Here is a 26,543-nt window from a genome sequence, read left to right on the forward strand (position 1 = left end):
TAATGACACTGACATGAGCATCTCCTGCCTGCTCACTGCTGGTTCTGGGCTTTCTCCTGCTTTCTAGTATTTGTGCTTCCTCCTCCATGCAGCAACTCCCAACTTCCAAATCCCAAGATAAGGAGAGAGCCCAGCCCAGCACAGTGAACTTAGGGTTGTAAACTAGGAGGGTGTAAATATTCCATCAGCTGTATTTAATAACTTCTGGAATGGTAACTATTTCAGCTTTATCTTGGCCTATTCCAATTCACATGAAAAAATCCCTCATCTCATGGTCAAACCTTTTAACAAACATTTCCTTTTAATTTTTCAATTTTTTTTCTGAATGCCTAAAACTCTCCTAAGCATCTTTGTGCTTGGAAATTCTGTATGTTAACAAAGATGCTCAAGCAGTCTCTATTTCAATGGCTGCAAAGGAGAGGTCACAAATCATCTCCTGCTTCCAGCTCCCTGTGGAAAGCAATGCTGTGTGAAGTCCACGCAGCCATGTGCTTTCCTAAACATCCCTTGCCCCTCCCACAGCCACCAGGAAACTTCTTTTTTTTTTTTTTTTTTGGTGTGAAGGGACGGTGGGGGTGGTCAGGGAGGGAGGAGAAAGTGGAGATTGTCCAAGAAGTATGAATCACTGATTCCTCCTTTCCATGGACTGAGTACAGCACTTTCCCAGAAAGGAGGCAGCGGCTCCAGGAGCTGGCACAGCGCAGTTCCAGCAATCCACGCAGTTCCTGGGCTGGCTGTTAACTGCTGAGCAGCTGCTGCAGGCTCTGCACTGCCCTGCCTGGTTTATGGCCTGGGATGTTCCAGGGGAGATGCCCAGCTGGCACCCTGGTGTCCAGCAGGGAATGACATCCCTGCCCAGCCCCTGTGGAGCACTGCTCCAGCTGGCCCCAGCACTGCCTGGCCTGACCTTCCCACAGCAAGAAGGGTTAATGAAAAAGCGTTTGTACTTTAAGACACTTTGAATGGCTTTTATTTTTAGACATTTTAGAAGATACAGAGTGAAAGCCTATTGTTCTTATGTTAAGAGATCTTTACAAAGACATCAATATTTAAAGTAATTAAAAATATGTTAACAAAAGACTTTGCTTAAAAACTTGGCAATTTAACAAGCACTCCTCCCTTCATCATCTTTTATTCCCATCAGACCAAGGCCGGGTTGTGATCCATGTGTGCTGCAACACAAACAAGAGTTGTGTTAGTTCTGCTCAGTTCAGCCTTCATGCACATAACTCTGCTGGGCTGGCAGTGAGGGCTGCAACCCCCCGGCCAGCACACTGTGGGGTGGAAAAAGAATTAATTTTTCAATTATTTGGCATCCTTTTTAATCAAGAAGCCTTCTCTGAACTGTTGGTCCTCAGGGAAACAGGAATATAGGAACCTCATACTTGGCAAGAAATCTCTTCCCAGCCTGAGCTGGAGCTCCCATCCAACCCACTCAGCAGCCTGAGAGTGTGAGCCAAGCCCTGTGGGCTCCCACAGCCTCCCTGTGGATGCAGATTCCTGAATCCACCTGTTCTGCTGGTGGGATTCCCTACCCCTTGGTGATGGAAGATTGTGCTAAGCAAGAATAGTTGGAAATGGCCCTTGAAAAGTAAACTGGGACGTGCTGAGCCCAGTGACTCTGCTGCAAAGGACACAGGGTGTGGGACTGCAGCTCACAGCCATCCCTGCCTCAAACCTGCCTGTGGGGTGACAGGTGAGAGTGCAGGGCACCTGAGGTGATACAGGGTGTAGAGAGGCAAATGATTGCTCAGAAATACACAAACAGATGCAGTTTTAGCCCAAAGAAGACAGCAGAAAGGTAGATGTGACCTTTATTAGGCTGACCATTGACAGTGAGAGCACCGAAGGCTGCCGAAGTGACCATGTCCTCAGTAATCAGGGCTTTGCTTAGGAAAGATTGAACTTTTCTGGTGAATGATTAAACAGTGAGACTGTGGCAGTTCAGGCCCAGGGGCTGAAATGCAGGCAGCCCACTCCAGGGAAGTATCCCTGATACCTGCAGTGCTGCAGCCCAACTCAAATTCACAGCTTGCTCCTTCCTATAAAAGCTGGAGGACTCTGAACAAATTTGGGGTTTCTCATTTTTTGTCCATCACATGAGAACAAGGGAATGAAGCACCTCCTTGATCAGCTGCGGCTGAAGCACAGTGTGGGATACCACAACACAACAACTGGTAGGTGAGGCCTTGGCTGCAGCAATTTGGTGCTTTTAGAAACCAAACACCCCAAAAACTCCTGTCTGCTGTGGAAACTCTGCTTGATTCTCTCATGGCCACACAAAACTTATCTCACTGTCAATGGGGATGAGACATCCTCTGGGGGAGGTGGGGGAGCTGATAAGATTTGTACCATTAATCAACCTGTGGACCCTCAGATCCATCAGCTGTGACTCAGGCCTGCTTTGTGGGCAGAACTTAGGGCTGAGGTTTTATTGGCCCAACATGGAAAGTCAGAATAAGTACAATAGCTTCTTCAGCCTTTCTCTTGGGCTTTCTCTTCCTTGTGCAGGGCTTTAATTTTTAATAGATTAAGATAAAAATATTCAGCTCTGTATTTTCCTTGGTTCTTTGCAAAACAGGTAGCAAGTTACCTGTTCACTCCAGGAAAGAGAACAACGCACAGGGTGTTATTCTGCAGGCTCCTATAAAGCTTTTTGATATGCTGGTCTAACTTCTTCACCTTTTTCCTTAGATCCTGCTCCTGCATAAGAGAATAGAAGCATTAAAGTCCCCGATTCATCAGCAATTATCCTTCCAAGTGTGTGGGGCTGGCACAGGTGCAGGGAGAACCACAAGCCCTGCTCAAATGGGAGCTGCAACTCCAGAGCTGTCAGCTAGAGCTCTTCTTTCCTGTGCAGCCACACAGGCACTCACCTCTCCCTGTGCTGCCTGTGCCCTGTGAGCTCTGCAGTGCCAGGTTTCAGTTCCTGGGCAGCACCACCCCCTGCCCCGTGCAGCTATGCTGGTTTCACTGTTATGCAGTGCCCTGCAAACATCATGTTATCTTGTGTGGTGTTATCTCTCAAGCTGCTCTGTGGGAACTGATCCTTGGCAGCTCCTTTGCCCCAGCACAAGGAAACCCTTCTGTCACAAGGAGCTCTGCACCTCAGCCAGCTCAAAGTTACCTCTCCAGGTTCCCAGGGCAGTCCCCCATCTCTAACTGCAACAAACATCAGCAGAGCCTCACACTCACAGAGTCACACAGCTGCTCCATTTTCTCATAGAAGATGTGTTTTCCTTGCTTCCCATTGCTGTGATTCGTTTGCCAAATCCATTTCCAGAGGTGACCTGGAGCAAGGGCATTCCTACTTCTTAGCTCACTACCCTTCATGGTCCATCCATTTATGGCTTCAAGGGCATCCACAGCACTCTGGGTTTTCTGGAATTCTGAAATGCAAAGAGAAGGGAACATGCTTTGGCAATGCTGTTGCTGCCCTCCTTGGCACCTGCAAGGCAGGGCTAATGGTGTGGAGCAGGAGGGAGATGAGAAACAAAGCAATGCAGCAAGCAGATCCTCATGGTGCGACAGATAAACATCAGACTAGAACTGCCAGCTGGCTGCAGCAGCACTCACTGAGCTGTTCTCACCTTGCAGAGGTGATTCCTGGGCTGTGTGAAACTGCACAGCAGCCACCCCTCACATGGAAGTACTGGAGCCCCATTAGTTACCCTGGAATTTTTCTAAGTAAATGTTTGGGGGTTTTTTAAACAGGTGTTTTTTCCTCTTAAATATTTAGCTGTAAAGTGCTCCTCCAAAGAATATGTGCTTTCACTGGAGTATTTTAAATACCATCCCTTGAAGCCTACCTGGGTTTCAGTAGCTCTTGCTGTGTCTGTGCAAAGTCCCAAGGGCTGCTGAATATTATTTGAAGGAAATATGCAGGCTGTGTGTGAAGCTACTTACTGAGGAAGCAGCAGTTCCTGTGCTTCCCACTCTGAAGATCCTTTGGCAGGAACAGTGTTTCCAGGTCTTTCAACTGGCTGAATTCTTCTTGCAAGTCTGTCTCTGTTAATGACTTCTTTAGACCAGCCACATAAATCACACCTTGATTTTCTACATCCAGTTCTAATTCCTTAATCAGAACATTGCAGTCCAGCATTGCTGCAGTGACTGGTCTCTGGACCTGGATGGTGGATGCAGCAGGAATAAAAAGCATGTCAGCCCACACTGCTCTGTGTTCTGAACTTCTATTTTAAAGTATTTTTCTCCCATTACCAAAAGTAGACAGGTTCTTTTTCATCACTTGAAATAAATATGACTAATGAAGGCCAAATTACTTAGTCATGATAAAGGGAGATCATATTTGTAATGCAGAAAAACTATAAAACTAAAATGCCATACTCTGTATAGCCCTGTTACTTGGATCTGCCTTTTCAAGCTGCAGCTGGAGGTCAGAACTCTTTCTCACTCCCTTCTGCTGACAGGCAGAAAGGAAAAACAAGAGGGATCCAGCCACTTCCTTTCTGCCAGTGGCCCTGAACTGTGCAGGGACAGGGAGATTATAACAGCACAAGCATTTGCTCAGACACACTGCTGTGATGTTTCAGATGCACTGGAGACTGTGCCTGGGCTGAACATAACTTTTGCTGTTTGCCTTTACCTTAATGCAGGATCCTGCCACCTCAGCTCCATTCAGGCACTCCACAGCAAGCTGGGCAGCTTCCAGCACTTCATATTGGATACAGACATAGGGCTTGAAATAGCAGAGTAAAATACTTCAGGTTTAGCAGTGAGACACATTATCCCTCCCTTTTAAAAAGTCAGGTCTCAATAAAGTTTTGCTTTCTTTTAAAACTAGAATAATATTAAAAAGTTTGAGGGTAAAATATGTAATACTCCACATACTCTAGCTGTTTAAACCCCCCTTCAATTAACTCTTCAATTAATATTACCCTTTTTTTCTCCTTTGGCTATTAAAAGCCTTAACATATCAGTTCTTTTTATGAGGACAAAAATCACCTCAGCTTCCCCAGCACTCAAAGTCCTCTGAGCAGCATGAGCTGCACTGTTCTTGTCATTGTGTGGAGCAGCTTTTAAGGTGCCCTGAGTGTTTGTAGTTGATGACTAAACTACCACAAAACCCCCTCCAAACAGAATAACTGGTATTTCTCTGGTTCTAAATTGTATCTTTCCAAGATTTTACTCATACCTTCCAGGCCTGTCTGCAACCTTTGAGTGCTCCTCACCTGGAATGTTTCAGTTACCACTGTAAGGGACTGGATTGGTCCACACCTCCCAAATTCTTTCTTCACAGACTTCATGCAGAAGTTTTCTTCAAAAGGACCTGCGTAAATTGTCAGCATGTCAGTCAGCTTGCTTCTCACCTGTTGGAACACAGATTAGAGAAGGCACTTCACAAAGCAAAGGAACTAACTACTCAGTGCCTCCTGATAAATCACATCTCTCTACAAGCTCAGTATGAAGACTATTCTCAAACAAAAAATAATACCTTTTCATGAAGTCCAGCATGAAGGTGAGATGCAAGGTACTCTGGACCCAAACTGAACTGAATGATACTGAATTTGGACAGGGGAACATCTTCCAAGGCTCTCTGAAGGATCTGAAGGGACAAGAGCAAACAAGGCTCAAAGAGGTACAAGACAATTGTACTGCAGAGGATCAAAAACAAGGCTATTGAATTTAACTCCCAACTTAAATTTTCATTATTGTCCAAGAAAGTCCTCAGGTAGAAATTCTTCTCTGGTGAGTCATGAGAGGATGCAGAGGATCAAAGCTCATTTCCGAAATGCTGAAATGGATTTAGCTAACCTGGCATTAACACTATTGCTAACAGCACTGTCAGTCAGCTTTTAAAATAGGACTCATCTGCCCACTCCCAGAACAAGAACAACTTTGAACTATTTTGATGCTTAGACCAACCCACTCTAAGTCCATTCACCTGTTTGTTTGAAGTGCTCAGGTTACTCTGACACAGGCCAGAAGAGTCTGATCCCTGTCTGCCCAAAAGGAGGGTTTTTGGCCAGTCACCTGCAGACAATCTAAAAAACTAGCAGAGAGAAGTACACTGTGAATCACAATAGTTTTCAGTATGGGGAATAAAAACTTTCAAGAAATGCTTGTCAGAGAATTACAATGCAGTTAAGAAATTTGAAAAAATATTCTTGTCCACAACATCAAAAGAAGCTTAGAAAATATTCAGTGAAATTTGAGATGAAACTGCCTAAAGTTTTTCAGCACTATGCTGCAGTTATTCATGTCTGTCTGAAGATCCTGATTGCTTCTGAAAAATGCAAGGCACTTGTTGGATTTTACTGAGGATTCAACTGAAGGAAAAGGATACATATTTGAGAATCTTATTACCATGGTTTGGATAATGGTGGAGGCTCATTCAGCTGTTCCTGGAACCCACATCCTTGTGGCTGTAGCACAGCTTTGTTCTGTGAGACCTCAGCCAGTTTTTCAGCTGTCAGAAGCATCTCCAAGTTTAGTTCTGCTACCTTGAGGAAGGAAGAAGATTATTAGCTGGCTTTCATCTCATCAGCTAATTGTAGCTGACAAAAAGCCTGTGCTTTCCCTGTGAGTCATGCAGGCACACTCCAGCAGTGAAGAAACATGGACATTAATTTCTTGCCTTATTATTTTCTGTTGTCATTTTGGAGCATGCAGCACTCACAGCATCAACAGGCAGTCATCTCCAAAAAAGTTCTCTCAGAAATCAACAGCACAAGGGACTCATAAAACCAGCTGAATCACTACCACAACACACAAGGTCTCTCTCTTTGATCTAGAAAAATTACAGGCATTCCTGCAGCCTGGAAATGTCTCAGTCCTTCTTTACCCAGGGCCCCTCTTCAGGATCAGCAGCAATGCTGGCTGGTGTCATGAGTGCTGAGCACTGGCAGTGCCCAGGTTATTCAGGTTCCTGGACAGAGGCTGGAAGCAACAAGCTGTCAAAACTAGGCCCTCTATCAGAGCTCCATTTTCTCTTTTAAACCAACAGGAGGATGGGCAGGAGTGGAGGTTTTTTTCCTTCAAAAGCACAACATTATGTTCTGTAGTTTAGGACAGAAATCTTAATTAGATATAAATACCTTTGTTGGTCCTTGCTCAATGAAGAATTGAGCTAACTCCAATGCAGCTCTAGCATCTTCTGTAGGATCATGCCCAAGCTTCTGTTCACACTGAATCTCCTTCCTAGGGCATCAAAATCAGGTGTACAGGCAGGTTATCTGTTTTTCCACACTGACCAACATCCTGTCTTTTCTAAACTGGGTCCTTTTCAGGCAAAAGAGCTTTCCCCTCTCCAAAAAGGATTTCAGTTCTGTGCAGCAGCATTCTTGTGAAATATTCCCAAAAGTTACTGCAAGAAATGTTTTTGCAATGTTGAGCAAAATGGTTTATGGAATTTACAGAATCACTAGGTTGGAAGAGATCTTCAAGATCATCAAGTCCAACCCAGCCCTAAGACCTCTACTAAACCATGGCACTGAGTGCCACATCCAATCTTTTTTTAAACACATCCAGAGATGGTGACTCCACCACCTCCCTGGGCAGGCCATTCCAGTACTTTATCACTCTTTCTGTAAAAAACTTTTTCTTAATATCCAACCTATATTTTCCTTGGCACAGCTTAAGACTGTGTCCTCTGGTTCTGTCAGTGCTGCCTGGAGAAGGAGACCAACCCCACCTGAGCACAGCCACCTTTCAGCTGTAGAAAGATGAGGTCACCTCTGAGTCTCCTTTTCTCCAGGGTGAGCACCCCCAGCTCCCTTGGTGGTTCCTCACAGGGTTTGTGTTCCCAGCTCCTCTCCAGCCTCATTGCCTCCTCTGGACATTCTTGAGTGTCCCAAGGTCCTTCCCAGCCTGAGGGGCCAGAGCTGGACACAGCACTCCAGGTGTGCCCTCACCAGTGCCAGGCACAGGGGCAATCTGACAGAAGCAGTGCTGACACTTGTTACTCTGATGCATGACTATTTTTAGATTTTACTTCTTTCTTGACCAATGGCCCAACTCACAATTTGCACACAGAAAGGAAGGCAGCCTCCAGTTCAGTGAAGTTTGGCACTGCAGAGTATTACCATTCACTGTGAGCATGGGGAGAACTACCTCACTAAGATACTAGCCAGGGGTAGCTGACACTGAGAAATATGATTTAAATCAGCAAATCAGACTTTCATGTGTTAACCTTTCTTTCTTGCCAACTGAAGCAGCTCTCATCTGTGTGAGCCAGAGTGCCTCTGTTGTTCCACAATTCAATACAGCTCTCCAGCCCTGCAGGAAGGTGAGTTTTGCTGGGACTCAGATCTGGTTGGGTCACAACATTCCTGGTTGCTCAAAGACAAGCCCATTTATTATGCTGCCTGATGTTTCAAGCAGCCAGTAAATTCCTTTTTACCATGTCTTACTTGCACAACCTGCTCCTTTCTTTTGAATCTTAGTAACAAAATAATAATTCTGATACTATTAGCAGCAAATCAAGACCCTATGACCCACCAAGACAGGTTCTAGTCTTTCCCATGACAGTACAGTAATAATCTTACCCTAAAACAGCTTTGGCTAGAAATTTTAGCTTAAATCTTCGACCTTCACTTCTGGCAAAAAGCAGTGAAGTATCAATAACGCTGGGGTGGATCATCTGGAGGAGAAAAATCATCACCACTATAGTTTAAGAACAGCACACATACAGAACAGGACAGTAGCTCCACAATTTTCTGTGCCTCTGCCTTTTAATTTCAGTTGCCAGTTTCTCCCTGACAGATACCTCATTCACAAGAGAGCAAAAGGAAAAATGAAACAAGTCCAACTCTCCTTTCTATCTAGCTAGATTGGGTTGGAAAGATTAACTGTGATTCAAGCATTTTACATTGGTTAAATTACCCACAGAAAGGACTTCAGTTCTCCCCACAACAGAGTTATCAGAAGCATCTAACTGAAGCAGAGGGGTAAAGCTGCACTTGCAACAACATCTGTGTCTGGACAGACTTCTCTCTTTTGGCTTCTGAACAGCCCCTTGCAAGTTTTATAGCTGTAAGGAGAGTTCTTGACTTTCAATCCTTACAAACATAGGGCTTTATTAATAATAAAGTTTAGTGTTCATTGTTAAAGAGTTTTCAGGTGTGAAATGAGTAACACAGGGTTGGGAAAAACAGTCTTAAAAACATACTCACTTCCAAAGCCTGAAGATCAGAATTTAAAGAATGACCCACCAATACTGCATCATGGGGAAGCATTTTTTTTAGCCTGGTTTGGATGTCTGACAGTCTTGTCTTCACTGGAAGAAGCATTTTCCTTGTGATTCCTGAGAATCTTCAAAACAAAAGTTGGGTGAGTTAAAAGCAATTCATTAGCAACAGTGTATGCTGGAAAACATTACAAGCAGGTCCTGTGATATGAATATGAAATATGAACTCAGTGTAGCTAATCACAGAATGCTATTTACTGATTTCTGTTCCAACATCAGAGGACAAACTGCAGCTAAACTGTTAAGAGTGCTACCACAGCTGTTTCAAAAGTTTATTTCTCCCAGGTATTCTTAAGTAATGCAGTTGGCATCAGATAGCAGAGGTAAGGAAATATTGCAAGTCTGATGGTGGAAGGAGATGCTTCCAAGTAACCTGAGGGGACTGGGACATCACCTCCTGGATAAAGCCAGGTGAAGTTTTGAAGAAGACAAGCCTTGAGTTTTGCCTGCTTTTGTTATAATCCTGAGCCCCACCCTAAAGATGTGTACAAGCTCTATGCATTTTTTACATATGAGCAAATTTAGCTATGGACTCCATCCTATTTTATAACCATGAGTGAAGAGTAACTTGTACTGTGCATCATTAATTTGTAGCAGAACTTTCCAGGGACACTGCAGAGTGGCAGTGGTTCTGCCTGGTAGCCCCACGTTGTACACATAAGGTTGGTCACTTTAGTCACACAGCAAGAACTATTCCTAACACTGAGGGAAATGCAGCAGGATCTGTGAAACCCAGGGGTTTCTGAAAGGCCCTGTGTAACAGCTGGATGTGAAAGGGCTGCAGCTCTGACAGACAGAGAGATAAGGAAGGTTTGTGCCAGTGACCTGGTGCGGTAGTTGACCACTGTGCTCTCCGGTTTGACCAGCTCATTCAGGAGGCACTGACCCCGCGCATCCACCAGCGACACGCGGGTCACTTCGTTCCCTTTTGCAGTCAGGCACTGTCAGGAAGAAGCAGAGGCAGCTGTTGAATCAGCACGATGCTGCCACTCAAAAGCCTTAACTAACATCTGCTTTGGCTGCAGCAGCATGACTGTGAAGGAGCTCCCTGATTTAGAGATCTACCCCTCACAGCTGGTGGCTTTATACTCTACTGTGCTTCATTCTAATTGTGAAACGTGCTCAGTAAGCACAGCAAACACAGCACAGAAAAACATTGTCAAGAAGTGCTGATTTCACAGAATCAGTCTGTGCTCTCTGCACTGCACAAATGCTACTGACAGCACCAGCCCCAGAGACATTGTACAATTTAAAGGCAGAGCCCAGGTTGTATCAATGGTTACTCAATGGTGATGCCAAACAGGCATCTCTGCAAGGCTATAAAGGAGGACTCTTCACCAAGCAGCTGCCAGAGGAACTGTGATGACTAAAGGAAAGATGTGTGACAGAGAAGTATCTTTCCTTTCCCAAACCTTGCAGAGAGCTGAGGAGGAATTCCACAGCAGTCTCATGGGTTATTGCAGCACTGCTCTCAGGCCTGCTGGCAAATCCAGCTGCTGCTCTGGGAGCCCACAGAACTGAGCTCTACTCAGGATATTATTTTTGTCTCACTGCTGGGGCCTCTCCATGGCTGCATTAGCACTGGTACCATCAAGGAAGGGACTGGCAGCAGATATTAAGATATCAGAAATGGTGTAATACACAGAGTGCTTGACTTGGGAAGAGCTGATAAGAGCTGGGTGCCTGACTCTATTTTGTAAGGCCACACACACTGATTTTTACCATTTCACAATCCAGACCGAAGAGGGGGCTGCTGTCTGTCCTCTGCTGATCACACTCTGTGGAGATGTAGCCCTTGCATCCAGGAGAACCTGCAGGGAAAACACACCCGGGAATAAGAAAAAGGACCTTTCTTCTATAACTTATATGACAAACATAGCACTAAACTGTCAAAACTAAAAACAACCCCCAACACAACAAAACAATAAACAGCCCTCACCCAAAAACTGACCTTCTATGGGATAGTCATTTTTTTTCTGCTCTTCTAAAGTTAGAGTATAGCTGGTAAGGCCTTGTTTTTTTCCTCCGTATCTCTGAATGATGGGATCACATTGCAAGTCTGAGCTTTTAGTAATGCACTCACTGCTGGGGGAAGTCAAGCCTGTAAAATACACAAGCATCTGTCAAGCTCAGTTTCTGCATCAGATCAACACTTAGAGGCTGCACCGTTCCAAATCACTACCTGGAACAACAGACTGGAGAGAGAGAGAGGGTCAGAGAAAAAGACAGAGTCTTCTTAGCTCAAACCTAATTTATATCTCTGTCTCTTTGATTAGATACATCTTGGAATGGGTAGAAAAGCAGCAGGGATTGGGATTAAATATGTTAAGAACTTTCTCTCATTTTGCATCCACTTTGACAATCAGCCCAACATGAGTTACTGAACTAGTCAGGGTAGGAAGTCTCATGGTTTAAGCCATTGTATGCCTTCCTTTCTAAACAAGTTTACCATGGCAGCACACTGGGATTGCAGAGGGTGCAAAGTCATAAATCTCTGCTCAAAGTGAGTCACTGTCTTGAAAGAGACAATGCAAACCCAAACAAAATACCTTGTGGAGTGTTTTGAGGTTTCAGGTTTGTTCCTTCTCCATACAGGCTGAGTGGGAAGTTAGCAGAAGGTGCTAATGTGAATCTCTGAAAAAAGAAAATGTGAAAATGTGTTAGTGACTTTGAAAGACAGGCAGAGATAAAAGAAAATTAGGGGTTCATTGATCCCCAAGCCAGCCAAATTCAGAGGAGGATGAAAAAAAAGAACAGTGGAAATACATTTGGTGTTTTAGCAAGTAGACAAACCCAACACAAATCAAACCTGTTCCAATGAGGCATGACACAGGATTCTTTGTACTACAGGACAGATCTGCCTTGCCTGATATGATCAAGAAGGCAAATCTCTAGACCTTCTTTGATAAAAGCTAAAGCTAGTTCCAGTCTTTCCAGTTAAATTGTGATTTACATTTGCTGCAGTTCAGGAAGAACTCTCTAGAAGCTTAAATGCAAGTCTTTCTAACTTCTTTCAAAAATGTTGCTTGTAAGTCAGAAAATTAATTAGTTTCATAATCTTTCTGGGAAATGGGAGAAACTTGACATAAAGTGCAAATAATAAGAGTGATATTTTTCAACCAGTGGGACTAGGATAACTCTATAGAGAGTCTCCTCACTCACAGTAAATTCCAAATTACTGAAATTATTCCAAGATACTTATAATCTAATTGGCATCCTGTAGGTGCAGGATATGTAACAGTCATAGGACTGAAACATCAATGAACATTTCACCTGGTAAGGCTTCAAAGATATAAGTGTTGAACTCCTGTTCCTAATATCAAAGCCCTGTCCTTTGTTCTGAGCTGACAACTGCTGCAAACAGATCCTCTCACTTGCTGTCAAGGATGGCCACATCCTTGGAAAAGGCACTAATTCCACTGCAGCCATTATCCCTGGGAGGTGGTTTCAGGACTGGCAGAAGTTTAGAGGACAAGGATGCAGTCTGGGGACTTACATGGCGGAACATTCTCCTGAGGTGTTTGAACTGCAAATAGAATCTGTAGAAATGGAGTTGGCTCATTTCGTGTAGAACAACAACCACAACCCCAGCCAGGTGGCTTTGGTGATAAATACGGCACCAGCTGCAGTTAAAAAAGAGCAATAATTAAAAATATATATATAAAAATCAAAGAAAAACAATTATCAAGCACTCTTAAAAAAAAGTTGGAACCAGCCCAGCTTTTAAGTCAGTAAATGGCAAAGTGCCAAATGACTTCAATAAGAAGAGGCTTTATAGCTTATCTCAAACAGCCACATATTCCTGGAAGCAACAGAGTACAGGAGACAGAGAAAGAAGAGTTATTGCAAATTTCTGCTGCATAACATTTCAAGACATGTATACCTCATTCATATGCATCAGAATGTGAATGTACCAGCAACTTCAACTGTAGTCATGCAGTCTGGTGAGTTAATGAATCAAAATAAGCTTCACAAAATAATTCTCTATTCACTATTAAAATCTGAAGTGTGGCATTTTTTGCTTTGAGTTTCATTTGAAGATTAATTTCATTTCATTTTTGCCAATCAAGGTTATAACCCTCCTTAGCCTTTCCCTTCTAGTTCCGTGAAGTGGCCCAGAGAAAGGGAGAAGTGACTAAAATGTTTTGGTTTCTTTTCCCTAAAATGCTCTAGAACACTCTGTTTTGATTATATCTAACACAAAATGCATTAATATTTGTGTTAATATTTTCACAGGGTATTTTGTTTCTCAGTGTATGGAGCTTCTTCAGCTCCACAGCAGTCATTCAATTTTTCAAAACTGCAGGAAACAAAACTATGGAATGGTAGGACTTCTGCCAGAAGAGGAATTCTGCTTCCTGGCCAAATCTAACAACAATATCTGCACAATCCAGGCTGCCATTATGGCAACTCCACAGTGAGTGCTCCAAACCCAGCATGGCCAATATTCCTGCAGGAATGTTTTCACAGCAGGGCAGAACAGGAGAACAGGCTGATTGCAGTACCTGGGCTGTGCTGCGTTGTGGCATTTCCCCAGAGCTGCGTATTTCAGCAGCTCATACAGCTGCTCCTGGCTGATTTCAGAGTCCTCGCCCAGCAGAGCTGCTGACAAATGACAGGACTTTCCCTGTGGAAAGGGAAATGCTAGTAAAGAGAGGTTTCATGTAATCACACCAGTCCATGAAAAAAGAAGGAAAAAGAAACTACCTGGATACAACCAGCTACATTTAAGCTAACTCTTCCACCCCTTATGGGCAAGAGTTTCGTTCCAGATCCCACTTTAATATTACATATACTCAACATTTTAATAACCCAGGTACTCTAGCTTTGAAGATTTATTTAACGAAGATTAACATAAGCAGATGTATCCAGTAAGGAGACAATTGATATGCAAACACCATATTCTGGTCTCTCAACCCTTTCCCCCACTTGCTGCTTTAACAAGAGAGCTTTAAACAACTGTGCAAGTGTTACATGTAGGACTCACTCTATGTGAGGTTTTCCCTATCTACAGTGTGGGATCTGCTCTGCCACAAGGGTTTGCTGACCCCTGCAGGGAAAAATGCTTCAGTAAAATTCAAGGAAGATGCAGAAAGAAAGCACTGAGCAGATGAGGTGGGGACTGTGCCACACATTCCTACACAGCAGTTCTTTAAGCCTAAATGCACAAATTCTTCTAAAGGCTGATGTGCCATTTTGGTGACCTCCACTGACCAGATGGCCTCTTCCAAAGAACTCCTGTAAAAATTTTAGACATTCTTATTATAGGTGATGAAAAGGCATCAAGGCATACAGGGGGAAAAACACCACAAAACACTGGAGAATGTAAAACCTCACAGCACGAACACCCACTGGAAGTTCTTTTCCCCCTCACACTAACAAGCCATGTGCTCAGTAATTTGGACAGAGCCTGCCCACATGGGACTGAGCTGGTGTGCTCTTCAACACATTTGTCACTGGGTAAGGAAAGTTAAAGAGAGGTGACAACGTTCGTGGTTCCAGTGGTTAAGAATCATCTAGCAATAACAGCACAGGCTGGTGTAATTGCTAGTGCCTCATGTCTCAAGCTGAGACAAGTAATGACACCGTTGTTTTCAATACAGCCTAATTAAAGCTTTGCAAAAAAACCCACACAAAGAGCAGAGGTTTTGATTCACCAAGGAGAGGGTACTGCCAACCACAGGAATTTGTCTCTAAGTGGGTACAAACAGGGCTGATCTCACAGGCTGGAGACACCAGCTCCTGTTCCACGGGCAGTGACTCAGTGTGCCCTGGGTGAGGTGTCACCGTGGGGCTGCTCTGCATCCTTCACCATGTGCTGAGCACACACAACGCTCCTTTCAAGATCTGCTTTGTTTACGAGAAGATTATATAGGAGAATGTATCTATTTTTTAAACAAAATTCCTTAAATGTAATGCTGAGCACTCCAAATGAGTTATTTTCCACATCTCTTGGAGCAGAAGCCAAGCCATTACCAGGCTCCCCAGGGCAGAGGTCACGGCCCCAAACGTGCCAAGGTTCGAGAAGCGTTCGGACAATGCTCTGAGGCACGTGGCGGGACTGGACTGGCCACAGCTCCAGGGCCCGGAGCTGGACTCGATGAGCCCTGCGAACAACTCGGGACACTCTGTGTTGTTATCAGCAGCCACTGGCTGCACCCGACCCTCCCGGTACCCTGCGGCTGTACACGGCTTTGGGGACTCCCCGCACCCCCGCGAAGCGGCCATAAGGGACACAGGGCCCGCCCCACGCTCCGCGCAGCGCCGGCCGCTCGGCTCTCACCTCGGGGCGCAGGCCCGGGCCGCCGCCATCTGCCTTCCGCCTCTTCCGCGCCGCCCGCGGCCCCTCCGCGCCTTCGCCGGGCCGCTTGCGCCCGTTGAGGCACAGCCCCTTCGCCATGGCCCGCACGGGAGCGGCGGGCTCAGGTGGCCCCTCACGGCCGAGCACGGCCCCACGCTCCCGGGGGCTCTCGGATGGCGCTGGGCGGTGCCAGGGCCGCGGCCGGAGCAGCTGAGCGCCGAGAGCGCGATGGGGGCGGGCCCGCGGGAGCTTTGAAACGGCGGCAGCGCGCTAAGGCGGCGAAGCTGGCCATGGCCACCAAGCGCCTGGCCAGGTGCGGGGTCGGGGCACGGTGGCGGTGTCCGGGCGCGGAGGGGCCGCGGTGACAGTGTTCGGGCTCGGAGGGGCCGCGGCGGTGTTGGGCGGCCCCTGAGCTCGGTCGGTGTCCGCAGGCGGCTGGGGCTGGCGCGGAGCAGCGGGCGGACGCGGAGCGGGGCGCGGGCGGGCGCGGGGCAGCGCTTCGCCTTCCTCATCGTCCTGGACTTCGAGGCCACGTGCTGGGGGGACCGCGATCGGCGCGGGCCCGAGATCAGTGAGTGCGCCGAGCTGGCTCTGAACCTGTGTCGTCTTTATGTGTCCTCCTTGTACTGTGTTCCTTTAACCCCTGGCGTTTCAGCCCCAGTGTAATGGGATAATAGATATATAAATAACATAAGTATGCATATATATATACAAAAAATATATATAAAGTATATATATATATATATATAAATCACAGAATATTCTGAACTGAAAGAGACCAACAAGGATTATCAAGTCCAGCTCTTAAGCGAGTGATCTATACAGGGATCAAACCCACAACCTTGGCTTTATCGGCATCATGCTTAAACTCTATGTTTATACATATATACATATAAATAAATAAATATATGTATATATAAATTCTATATAAATTTTATAATATAAAATTTTGTATAAAATTTATATAATAAAATTTTAGCTATATAAAAATTTTCTATATAAATATTATATATATATACAAATTTATATATATAATATTTTTGAATTTTTATTTATAATTTTAGAAATTTTTATTTATTTATAATTTTATACCTAAATTTATATATATATAATTATATATATATAATTTTTATATATATATAATCTAGTCCATTATATAATATATATACATATATATAATGGAATAGAATAATGGAATATGTTGAGTTGGCGGAGACCCATATGAAAGTGGTCTCATTCCTGTGAACAGTTTTAACCTTTCTGGGTTTGTGTTTTGGTTCTGTTTGTTTTGTTTCTTCTTCTCTGTGTTTGTTGCAGTTGAATTTCCAGCAGTCCTGTTAAACACCTCAACAGGAGCCATTGAATCTGAATTCCACATGTATGTTCAGCCCCAGGAGCATCCTATTCTCTCTGAATTCTGTACAGAACTAACTGGCATAACACAGGTATAATTATGACTTAACATTGTTTTATAATTGTATAATTGCTGTTTACTGTTTTATTTAAAGAGGCTATAAAGAAATAAACCTCAAATGAATTTCAGTGCATTCTAACACATACATGCTTCTTGTTCTGTTCCTTGAAGAATCAAGTTGACCAAGGGGTGCCTCTCAACATTTGCTTATCACAGTTTATGAAATGGATTCAAAAGATACAAAAGGAGAAGAAAATTATGTTCAGTACAGATAGTCAGAGTAATTCTACTTCGGAAGCAAAAGTGTGTGCCTTTGTTACATGGACAGGTAAATACCATTTTCATTTGCTTTTTCTGGGCAGTAATAACATTAGGTGGCACTAGTGAGATTGTGTCTTCACTTCTATACAGCCAAAATCCTATTATTAGGTATTAAGAACATGGAATATTGGGATAAGACTGAAAATATGAAATCCCTGACATGTTTGCTGCATCTTTGACTCCAGGGTCTGACACTGTTACATTTTTCTGCTTTAGTGAACTGCATGATCATTCTTAGTATGTCTAAATGAACTAATGATGTCTTTGAGATCTTTGACTGTCTGAAGTTAATTACTAACAGGGGTTTGCTTCTTCTGGTGTCCCCTTGCAGTAACCCCCGTGTCTCCCTTGGACAACCACTTCACAGCCTGTGCCTCCTGCCTCCAGCAGCACAGGGTGCTGACAGTGTATTGGTGTTGTGTCCCTTTATGTAGATTTTTAGGCCACATAAAAGGACACACAGGCCACACTATATGGATTTTAGGCCAGTTCTGCAGTGGTGGGTTGACTGTGGTTCTCCCTGCACAGACTGGGACCTGGGTGTGTGTTTGCACTACGAGTGTAAGAGGAAGCAGCTGCGCAAACCCAACGTTCTGAATTCCTGGATTGATCTCAAAGCGACGTACAGGGTGAGAGGATGGACAGACTGAAACATTTCTACCCACACTCGCCTCAAAGGCTGACTGTGCCTTTGGGCTTACAAGGCAATGCTCTATGTCCCAGTGACCAGAGTAACCTGGTTTTATTTCGTGTTGTTACTGCTCAATAATCAATTGCCCTAGAACTGTGTGAATTTGAATAGAAATCTTAATGCTAGGAAAAGACTGCTGTTTGATAAAAGAGTGATAATTATGAGAATGTATGAGCTGCTCTTCCTTTCCTGACACGTTTTGCTCTCCTTGCTTCCTACCTTTTTTTGTTTTGTGTGCTCTTATTGCTGCCTTACATATTGCTGTGGAAGTTGTCACTATAGTCTGTTTAGAGATACTCAGAGGTACCTTACAGGTAGGCAGCAGAATTAGGTATCTAAAGATAAACAGTGTGAATATTCCCCCTTTGTATTGATCAAATCAGATACTCATAGTAGGAGCAAGAAGTAAGACTCACTTTTTTCACTTATAAAAAATCCATACCTATGCCAAATATATTCATGCCCATGCCTTTGATTTCATCTTAAGGTATTATTTATAGTTGTATTCTTCAATGCTGGTCTGTTAAGACTTTCATCAGTGTAAGTAAGCCATAGAGTGCAGACAAATGACTCCAGAGCTCAGACAGAATGGATTTGCTTAAGACTGAGAGAAGGGATTCATGTTTCTTTCCATTCTGATTTCTAACAGGGTAAGTAACTTATGGTCTTATCCTCACTGTAAAATGCAGATACCCAACTTGCTTAATTTGCCTTGTGAGATTTATTATTCCTAAGGGGATATTTCTGAAATGGCTTTGCTTCACTAGGGAAAGGTTTTTAAATGCTTCATGTTAAGCACCTGCATTTCTTTCCTTAGGCCTTCTATAACAGAAAGCCTAAGGGGCTCAATGGAGCTTTGCAGGATTTGGGGATAGCTTTTGAAGGACGGGAACATTCTGGTAAGCGTGATGATCCTCATTTTAATATATATTTAAACATATGTATTTTATAAAGCTAAATAGAAATACTTAGCTCTAGTTAACCTAAAGCAGCTAGTTACTACTCTGAGTAGTTACTACTGTTCTGTCCAACAGACCATCAAAACAAGAAAGGCAAAGTGCTCTGAGATCAGTTTGTTATTTCTAACCTCATACTTCATTTCTGAAATCTCTTCTACTGCTATTGAATGTATATTCACAAGATCAATTTATGAATTGCTAGGATGCAAAAGAAAAGAGGTGGATGGAAGAAAAAGAAACTTGATTTTACCTGATAGCTCTGGATATTATGTCAATGTGAGAGAATTCCAGCACAATATGTTTTTTTTTTTTGACTAATAAAAAGAGCAAGGATACTTAAAATTGTGAATAGATATTCAGCTCTATGGATAATCCTTCAGATGTTTCAGCACAGAGAATTATTTGGAATTTTCTACTTCCATTCCCTTTTTTGAACTAGATGACTGAGTGTCTCAGTTCAGTAACTCCTTGTCATTCCTGTAAGGCTTACCTAGATTATGTTTTTCCAGTAATAAGAACTATTCCCAGTAGCAGTTAAAAAGAAGGCATTAATATAACCATATTTTTGAAGGGTTGGATGATTCCCGGAATACTGCTCGTCTTGCTTGGAGGCTGATTTGTGATGGATGTGTGCTGAAAGTTACTAAATCTTTGGATAAGGTTAGTCACTACTTTGTATCTTCCTGTCTACTTGCTTTGTAGCCTGGAATACAGATGAAAGGTGAGCTGTTCAAATAATAAACCTGGCATCCTGACTGTGATTTGGAAAGAACATCCTTAGGCTGATATGCTTATTAATTTTGTGCATTTATTCCCAAAATGTCTGGGTATTCACTTTCCAAAATCTGCTTTTGTTTACGGACTCCCTAGGCACATCAGAAGAGTAATTTAATTTCCAGAACACTGACTGTAAATGTCACTGACAAGACTCCACTGGGAAGTAAGAACAGACCTGAAACATCTAGAGATGGAACTTGTGAAACAAAACCTCTGGCTGAGAACAAACACAAGAGTATTGCTGGAAACAAGATAAATTCTAATCTCCAGGCTGGGGAACAGCAGATCACTTGCACTGATCCCTCTGCAGATGTCTGTGTTGTACCCAGCAGCAGCTCAAGGACTGAATTCCATGCTCAAAGCCAAAGCTCTTCAGCAGCACCTCCTGACAGATTTCCTGTTCCCCTGGGTCTGGCACAGCCATGTCCCAGTCCTGCAGCAACAGGCATCCATCAGGGATTGAGCATTGGGCAGCCTCTGAGAACAGCCAGGCCCAGCCTCCCAGCGCAGGGATCAGGGCTGGTGCTGGTCTCCACCACCATCCCCTCAGTTACTGTCTCCAGTGGGGACATCAGCACCACTTCTGAGTGCCTGTCTCTGCTGACAGACTGGGAAGATGTTGCTTTGATACCAGAATCTCAATATGAAGAAAATTCAGACTCTGTTCAGCTAAAGGATGACTCAAGTACAGATAATCTAACAGTGTCTGAAGAAGAAACTATTTCTAAACAATTGGCTGTGACAAGTTCAGATAATCAGAGTTTGGAGGAAAGTGTGGCACCCATGGAACCTCTGAGGTCTGTTGTTTACAAAAGTCCTGATACTACAATCTATAATATAGGGACAGTACAAAGGCAGACTTCAAAATTTTCAGCTTTCAAGTTACCATCTGCAAAGGGAAATGCTGTTTCAGCACAATCAGCATTAACTGGAAATTACTCTACTCCTTTAGAGGCTCCCAAAAGAAAGCCAACTAGTCCAAAAACAGCCCCACCAGCAAAAAAGCAGTCTTTTCATATATATCAAGAGAAAACGTCCTCTTTTGATCACTCCTTACCTTTGAGAAGTTCAAATTTGCCCAGAGTATTTCCTGCAGTGCTGAACTCCACAGTCAATTTGAATGAGTCTGTAAGAGCTGTGAGAAATGGAAAATCAACTCCCCCTCTGTGTAACTGTGGCCGAAGAGCCAAAAAACTGTTTGTGTCAAATGCTGGCCCAAATCATGGCAGAGCATTTTTTTGTTGTCCTGTTGGCAAGCAAGGAGGAAATAAGAAAAGTTGTGGATACTTCAAGTGGGAATATGTACTTCTGAAAGAGAAATCTAGTGGTCTCACCTTTAATGCAGATGCTTTGACCTCTCTTGGAACTGTTCCTAGTAATTCAGAGAATTCTTCCAACAAAAAATATTGGTGTCTTAGACCCTCTATGAGAACTTGAAAATGGATACAATCTTTTGTCTGAATCCTAAACTCTCTAAGTTTCTTGCTTAACGGAATCAGGAAGTCAAATGATGTCAGATATATACTCTCAGACAAAAAGGACAGTTCTTGTTTAATATAAATAGAAAGGAAAGTTGCTCAAACACACAAAAATATCAGCATATCATAAAGTAACTCCTTAATAAAGTGTGAGAGAACAGATAAAACTATAAGAGCTAAAATTAGAGTATGAGCAGCTGTTGCTACAATTCTTGAATTTGTTTTATCATATATTTTAAATACTTTACTAGTCCAGTCCTTAAAGATTTCAATGACACAGATTTTATTTGCCCTTTTTCATTCTAAATATACTTGTAATGCCTACAACTTTTAATTTTTGAAACTTTTGAAAGATTTTAAAATCTCTTTACAAGATGTTGCACATCAAAAGTGATTCTTGAAGCAATAGTATTCTCTTAAACTCTTACAGATTTTTTTATCCTTTAAGTAATAATAAAGATAAGATACTGGTATTTCATTAAATGCTTTATTTAACACACATTACTGTTGTGCTCTTGCCTCTCTGGGTTTCCCATTTCATTTCTATCAGTGTCTGCTTTAGCTTGTAGTGTAGCCCCTGGGACAGACAAATGATGGGAATCAGGTAAGAATGTATTCAAACCTAAACTAAGAAGGACATGGTGTAATGTCTTACTTTATATTATTGTGTAAATCTACAATGTCTTTATTTGAAAAAAATCCTGCAAAAAAGCAGCAAGTACTTTAATTTTTTCTCCACTTCTAGGACAGTTTGCTTCCAATGGTGGTTTTCTTATATTGGATTTGGAGCAACTGCCTTGGTCAATTTTTTCCACAGATCAGAACCTGTAACAATTCTTACCCCTTAATTGTCCAAGAAGCTTTAAAGTTACAGCAGGGAGAGGCGGCTCTTACGGACCGGCATGCACACAGACGCCTTCCTTTAGGAACTACGCTGTGGGCCACGACTGTTCTGTTAGCACATGTTTGCTATTTTTCCAAGCCTCCGTTTACATGTTCAAAGTTTCTGGTTTAGCTGGTCCCTCTGCGCCGTGACACCTTCGGGACTCGGACAGGAGGGAAGCGGCCGAAGCATCTCCGTCCGTGGGGCGCACGGGTCGCTGTCGGAGGCGTCGTTGCAGAGCTGGACCGAGGGCTGCTCGCTCCTCTCTAGCGAGTGTCCCCCTGCTCTCCTCCCCTCGGCTCCGGAATTATTAACACAGGTTTTAACTCTGGAACCGGAGCTCGGGGGAAGCGAAAGCATCAAGGGCTACGAGCTTGGCCGCGGCTGAGCGCGACACCAGAGTGCTCGCCACCCCGGGTCGGCGCTCCCCCGCGGTCCCCGCGGTTCGGCCCCGGCGGGTCGCTGCCGCGGTTCGCTCGCCGGTGCCCGCGGCCTCCGCTCCAGGCGCGGCGCTGTGCCGGGCGGGCGCGGGGCGGGCGCGGCGCTGACGCGATCGCGGCGGTGCTGGCGGAGCTGCCCGATGGCCGCGGCCGAGCCGGCGGCGCGGAAGCGGCGGCCCAAGGGGCACTTCGCGGCGGGGGCCGGCCGGGCCAAGCGGCCCCGCAGCGCCGGGCGGCAGCTGGAGGCCGGCATGCGCGGCATCCTCATCACCTGCAACATGAACGAGCGCAAGTGCGTGGGGGAGGCCTACAGCCTGCTGGGCGAGTACGGGGACCTGCTCTACGGGCCCGAGCAGGTGCGTGCGGCCCGGCCGGTGGCGCTCGGGGCGGGCTGGCGGGACGGGGAGCGGCACCCCGAGGGATCGGCTCCCGCTGCGTGTGGGGAAGAGCCGCGTGTGTGGAAGAGCCGTGGGTGTGGGGAAGGAGCCGGGTGTATGGAAGGAGCCGGGTGTGTGGCAGGAGCCGTGTCTGTGGAAGAAGCCATGTGTGTGGAAGGCGCCATGTGGGTGCATCACGCCCCCAGTGCCCCGGGTTCTGCGGGCGAGCCCCCTCGCAGCCCCGCTGCCGGCCCGGGCCGTGCCCTGTGTGGCGAGCCCAGCGCGGGCTGTGAGCTGGGCACTGCTGCTCGGTGCTCACCAACAAATGGTGCCTGTATGAAGTTTTCAGATCACGAGGAGAGGCTGTCTGGAAGCGACAGGGAGGAGGATGAGGATGATGTCGAGGCTGCTCTGAAGAAGGAGGTTGGCCAGATCCGTGCCTCGACGGAGCAGAAGCTGCGGCGGTTCCAGTCGGTGGAGAGTGGTGCCAACAACGTGGTCTTCATCAGAACCCAGGGCATAGGTGCGGCTTCTGCTGATGCTGAGTAATGCTCTCAAAGTGTTAGTAAAAGGCCACAGAGTGTGACTTCCAAGTAACACGTGTATATCAAACAAATACCCTTCCCTTTGGCCGTGCCACTGATTTTTGTTGTTAGTGAAGAAGCTAAAGGTAGAGGAAACTGCTTTGATGAAACAATCTTTGATTTAGTTTTGGTATAGTAAAACAACACTTTACATAAAAGGATTTGAGGCTGACAGCAGTGCAGCCAAGCTCCTAGCTTATTATATAGAAGGGGAAGAGGAGAGATAATGCCTTCTATTTGTCACTCATACCCAACTTTTTTTCTTGTAGAACCTGAAAACCTGGTGCACCATATACTAAAGGATATGCACACCACTAAAAAGAAGAAAACAAGAGTCATTCTGCGCATGCTGCCCATTTCTGGGACTTGCAAAGCTTTTATGGAAGATATGAAAAAATACACAGAAACGTTTTTTGAGCCTTGGTTTAAAGCCCCTAACAAGGGTACTTTTCAGATTGTTTACAAAGCTCGTAATAACAGCCATATGAGTAGGGAAGAAGTAATTAAGGAACTGGCAGGTATGTATGGTTTTCACACAAAACAGAACAAGACTGCATGCACAACATGGGTCAGATTTTTAAAAGAGGTCGTAATGGACATATACATTTTTTGCTTAAAACCTCTGTTGAATTCTAAAAGCTTCTCTAAGACTTAAAAAAAGCTTTACATCAGTATTCCTTGTTGGTGTTGATGTCTTAAGAGACTATAAGCAGAAGAGAGAATAATGTTGATTATAATTTGTAGTATCAGTTATATGTGCTTTGAAATGCTATTTGGTTTTCTCTCTGGATGCTGTATTGAAATAATAATAATATTACTATTTCTGTTCAATATTTGACTCATATAATAGCTCTACCTTACTCAAGTGTTTTATTGAATGCGTAAAAATTAAGAGAGAGGAGGCAAGATCCCCCTCAATTATAGCAAATTATTTTTGTAATTGCTTAATGTTTGGAACAGAGCAGGACTCTCAGAATGTACCACCAGTAGGACTGAAGAAACTGTAAAATTATCTCACTGCAATTACTGAGAAACAAGACATGCTTATGCTGTTAAACAGTTTTCCCAGCATCTTTTAAATTGCATCTTCTTTTACAGGAATTGTGGGCAGCCTCAATCCAGAAAACAAGGTTGATCTTAATAATCCACAATACACAATTGTGGTGGAAATAATAAAAACCGTCTGTTGCTTAAGTGTGGTGAGGGACTATGTTCTGTTCAGGAAATACAATCTGCAGGAGGTGGTGAAAAGCAACAAAGAAGATGCACAACAAAACCCATCAAGTGTGACAGAAGAACAGAATTCAGAGGTAGCTAAAGCAGAAACTGAGGAGCAGGAGAAGAGCTCTAAAGAAGTAAAAGAAGAAAACAAGAATCAAAGTGAAATAGAATCTGAGCCCAAGGGGAATGATGCTCTGATAGTGTAGAAAATGTGATATAAGGGAAAGGTAAATGTAATCCAAACATATAAAAAAAGTTGCCCTGGAGTTCTGAAAGGGTGTTGGAATGAGGAGAGGGGTTTTGTTTTGAAGTCCTGGTTTTAAAATCCACAAGTGTAAGAATTTTAATGCTCGTTGCAGGTGGAACTGACATTTCAGCAGATGTATGGGTGCTCAAGAGTGCATCACCTTTCTGGTGAAGCTTGCTGTCCTCCTGCAGCTCTGTTCTGCATTGCCTGTACCTGGCACACAAAGCAGGGGTCTGTGCATGTATATGTAGATTGGCCACCCTGACATGTATGGACTCTCCTTTGTTATATCTGGAGGCTACAGAAGCCTAAAGGCTGCACAGAGGCAGCTCTGAGCAATTACTGTCAGAGCGAGATCTGGAAAAGAGTTGGTTGCAGAGGGTTTTGGGAAGGAAGTGAGCTGACAGCTGCAGAACTTGGTAACATTTTTCTCTGTGAACAACAGAATGAGGTAAATCTGATAACTTGATGGAGGGATTTATACATATATTTATATATATATACACAGATATGCTGTCTTGACTTGAATGGAAAGAACTGTTACATATATAAATACTTGAATATTATGAGATGATTTAGAGTAAAAGATTGGACTGTTTTAGAACAATAGAAGTACAGTGCAGGCATTGCAGATGGTTTTATCAAAAACTACATGTGTGTTTACATTAGCTGTGTATGCAGCACTTACTGCTTTATAGTAAATGCTGTAATCACTGAATGGAACCCTTTTGAGTAATTTCCTGCAGATAGCCTTTTGCTGCTCTTTCCAAAGACTCAATCCTTGAGGGATTTTATAAAGTGTTTCTCATTTTTTTTTTTTTTAAGTCTCAAAGTTTGAATTCAAATACTGATTGGAAGCATCTTATGAAAGAAGCTCTCCATTATACCATACTAGATAAGGGGAATGAAATTTTAATTTTTGGTGCAGTTTTAACTTTTTGATATTAATTTTGTTTCAGATTGAAAGTCATGCTAGTGAGTATTTCTGTTGTCTTATTGTTGCAGTGGACTGTTCCTGTGACTCCTAAAAACCAACCAAAACCAGTGCAGCTATAACTTGCTTTCCAACAGGGTTTTGAGTATGCCTCCTGTAGAACTTTCTAGCTTTAGTATTTCATTTCTAGCATAAAAGCCTGTGTGTTGCTAATGGGAAAAGACTTATCTTGAGGAATACAATTTCTTACTTCTCTTGGTTTAATGAAAAGGACATGTTCAAGTCTTTCATAATTTATATTTTCTTCTTCTGTCAAAATTGTTTCAGAAGTTGGAAAATGAAGAGGACTTTTATTTCCCTAGTCCTGTCTCCATTGCAGCCCATTTATTAAAACTCTGCTTTCTTATGTCCTGTGGTGTTTTATTTAAATTTTTGAAGATTTTTTTGTGTGGATTAAAACCATCAATGTCTGAGTCACACAAAGGAAAGAACCATCTGAGATCAGACACAAAGGCCAACTGTGAGTGTTTACTGGTGGCTGATGTTGGTAATCATGATTCTTGACAGTCTGCTTTAACTTCTAAGGACAAAACTCGGGGTAATTACTGGGATTTTTTGTTTTCTTTCCTCCTCTCTCTCACTGACCTGTCTGCCTACCGGGCTTACAGTTTACTTCTGATTTTTCACAGTTTGCTCTTACTGAACATTCAT

General features: G+C 43.7%; 3 protein-coding genes across 3 annotated transcripts; 2 read left to right on the forward strand and 1 right to left on the reverse strand.

The window, feature by feature from the left end:
• Positions 1 to 947: 947 nt before the first annotated feature.
• On the reverse strand, positions 948 to 15,712 carry REXO5 (RNA exonuclease 5). The gene is given in 20 exon segments (XM_030958293.1): positions 948 to 1,172; positions 2,594 to 2,703; positions 3,196 to 3,389; positions 3,907 to 4,126; positions 4,604 to 4,696; positions 5,190 to 5,327; positions 5,453 to 5,563; positions 5,903 to 5,973; positions 5,976 to 6,010; positions 6,325 to 6,461; positions 7,056 to 7,158; positions 8,505 to 8,599; positions 9,132 to 9,270; positions 10,031 to 10,146; positions 10,928 to 11,016; positions 11,157 to 11,306; positions 11,755 to 11,839; positions 12,702 to 12,828; positions 13,711 to 13,832; positions 15,489 to 15,712. Coding segments are annotated over 20 exon segments (2,322 nt in total). The 5' UTR covers positions 15,606 to 15,712; the 3' UTR covers positions 948 to 1,102.
• On the forward strand, positions 15,506 to 21,463 carry ERI2 (ERI1 exoribonuclease family member 2). Its single transcript, XM_030958294.1, has 8 exons — positions 15,506 to 15,819; positions 15,938 to 16,077; positions 16,824 to 16,951; positions 17,092 to 17,248; positions 17,770 to 17,870; positions 18,750 to 18,831; positions 19,463 to 19,551; positions 19,762 to 21,463. Exons 1-8 carry the CDS (start codon positions 15,680 to 15,682, stop codon positions 21,103 to 21,105), a joined length of 2,181 nt encoding a protein of 726 aa, XP_030814154.1. The 5' UTR covers positions 15,506 to 15,679; the 3' UTR covers positions 21,106 to 21,463.
• Positions 21,464 to 22,564: 1,101 nt separating this feature from the next.
• On the forward strand, positions 22,565 to 26,244 carry THUMPD1 (THUMP domain containing 1). The gene is made up of 4 exons (XM_030958061.1): positions 22,565 to 22,825; positions 23,189 to 23,369; positions 23,700 to 23,948; positions 24,529 to 26,244. Exons 1-4 carry the CDS (start codon positions 22,610 to 22,612, stop codon positions 24,855 to 24,857), a joined length of 975 nt encoding a protein of 324 aa, XP_030813921.1. The 5' UTR covers positions 22,565 to 22,609; the 3' UTR covers positions 24,858 to 26,244.
• Positions 26,245 to 26,543: the final 299 nt, after the last annotated feature.

The sequence above is a fragment of the Camarhynchus parvulus genome, chromosome 14, assembly GCF_901933205.1.
Source record: "Camarhynchus parvulus chromosome 14, STF_HiC, whole genome shotgun sequence".
Taxonomy (NCBI): Eukaryota; Metazoa; Chordata; class Aves; order Passeriformes; family Thraupidae; genus Camarhynchus; species Camarhynchus parvulus.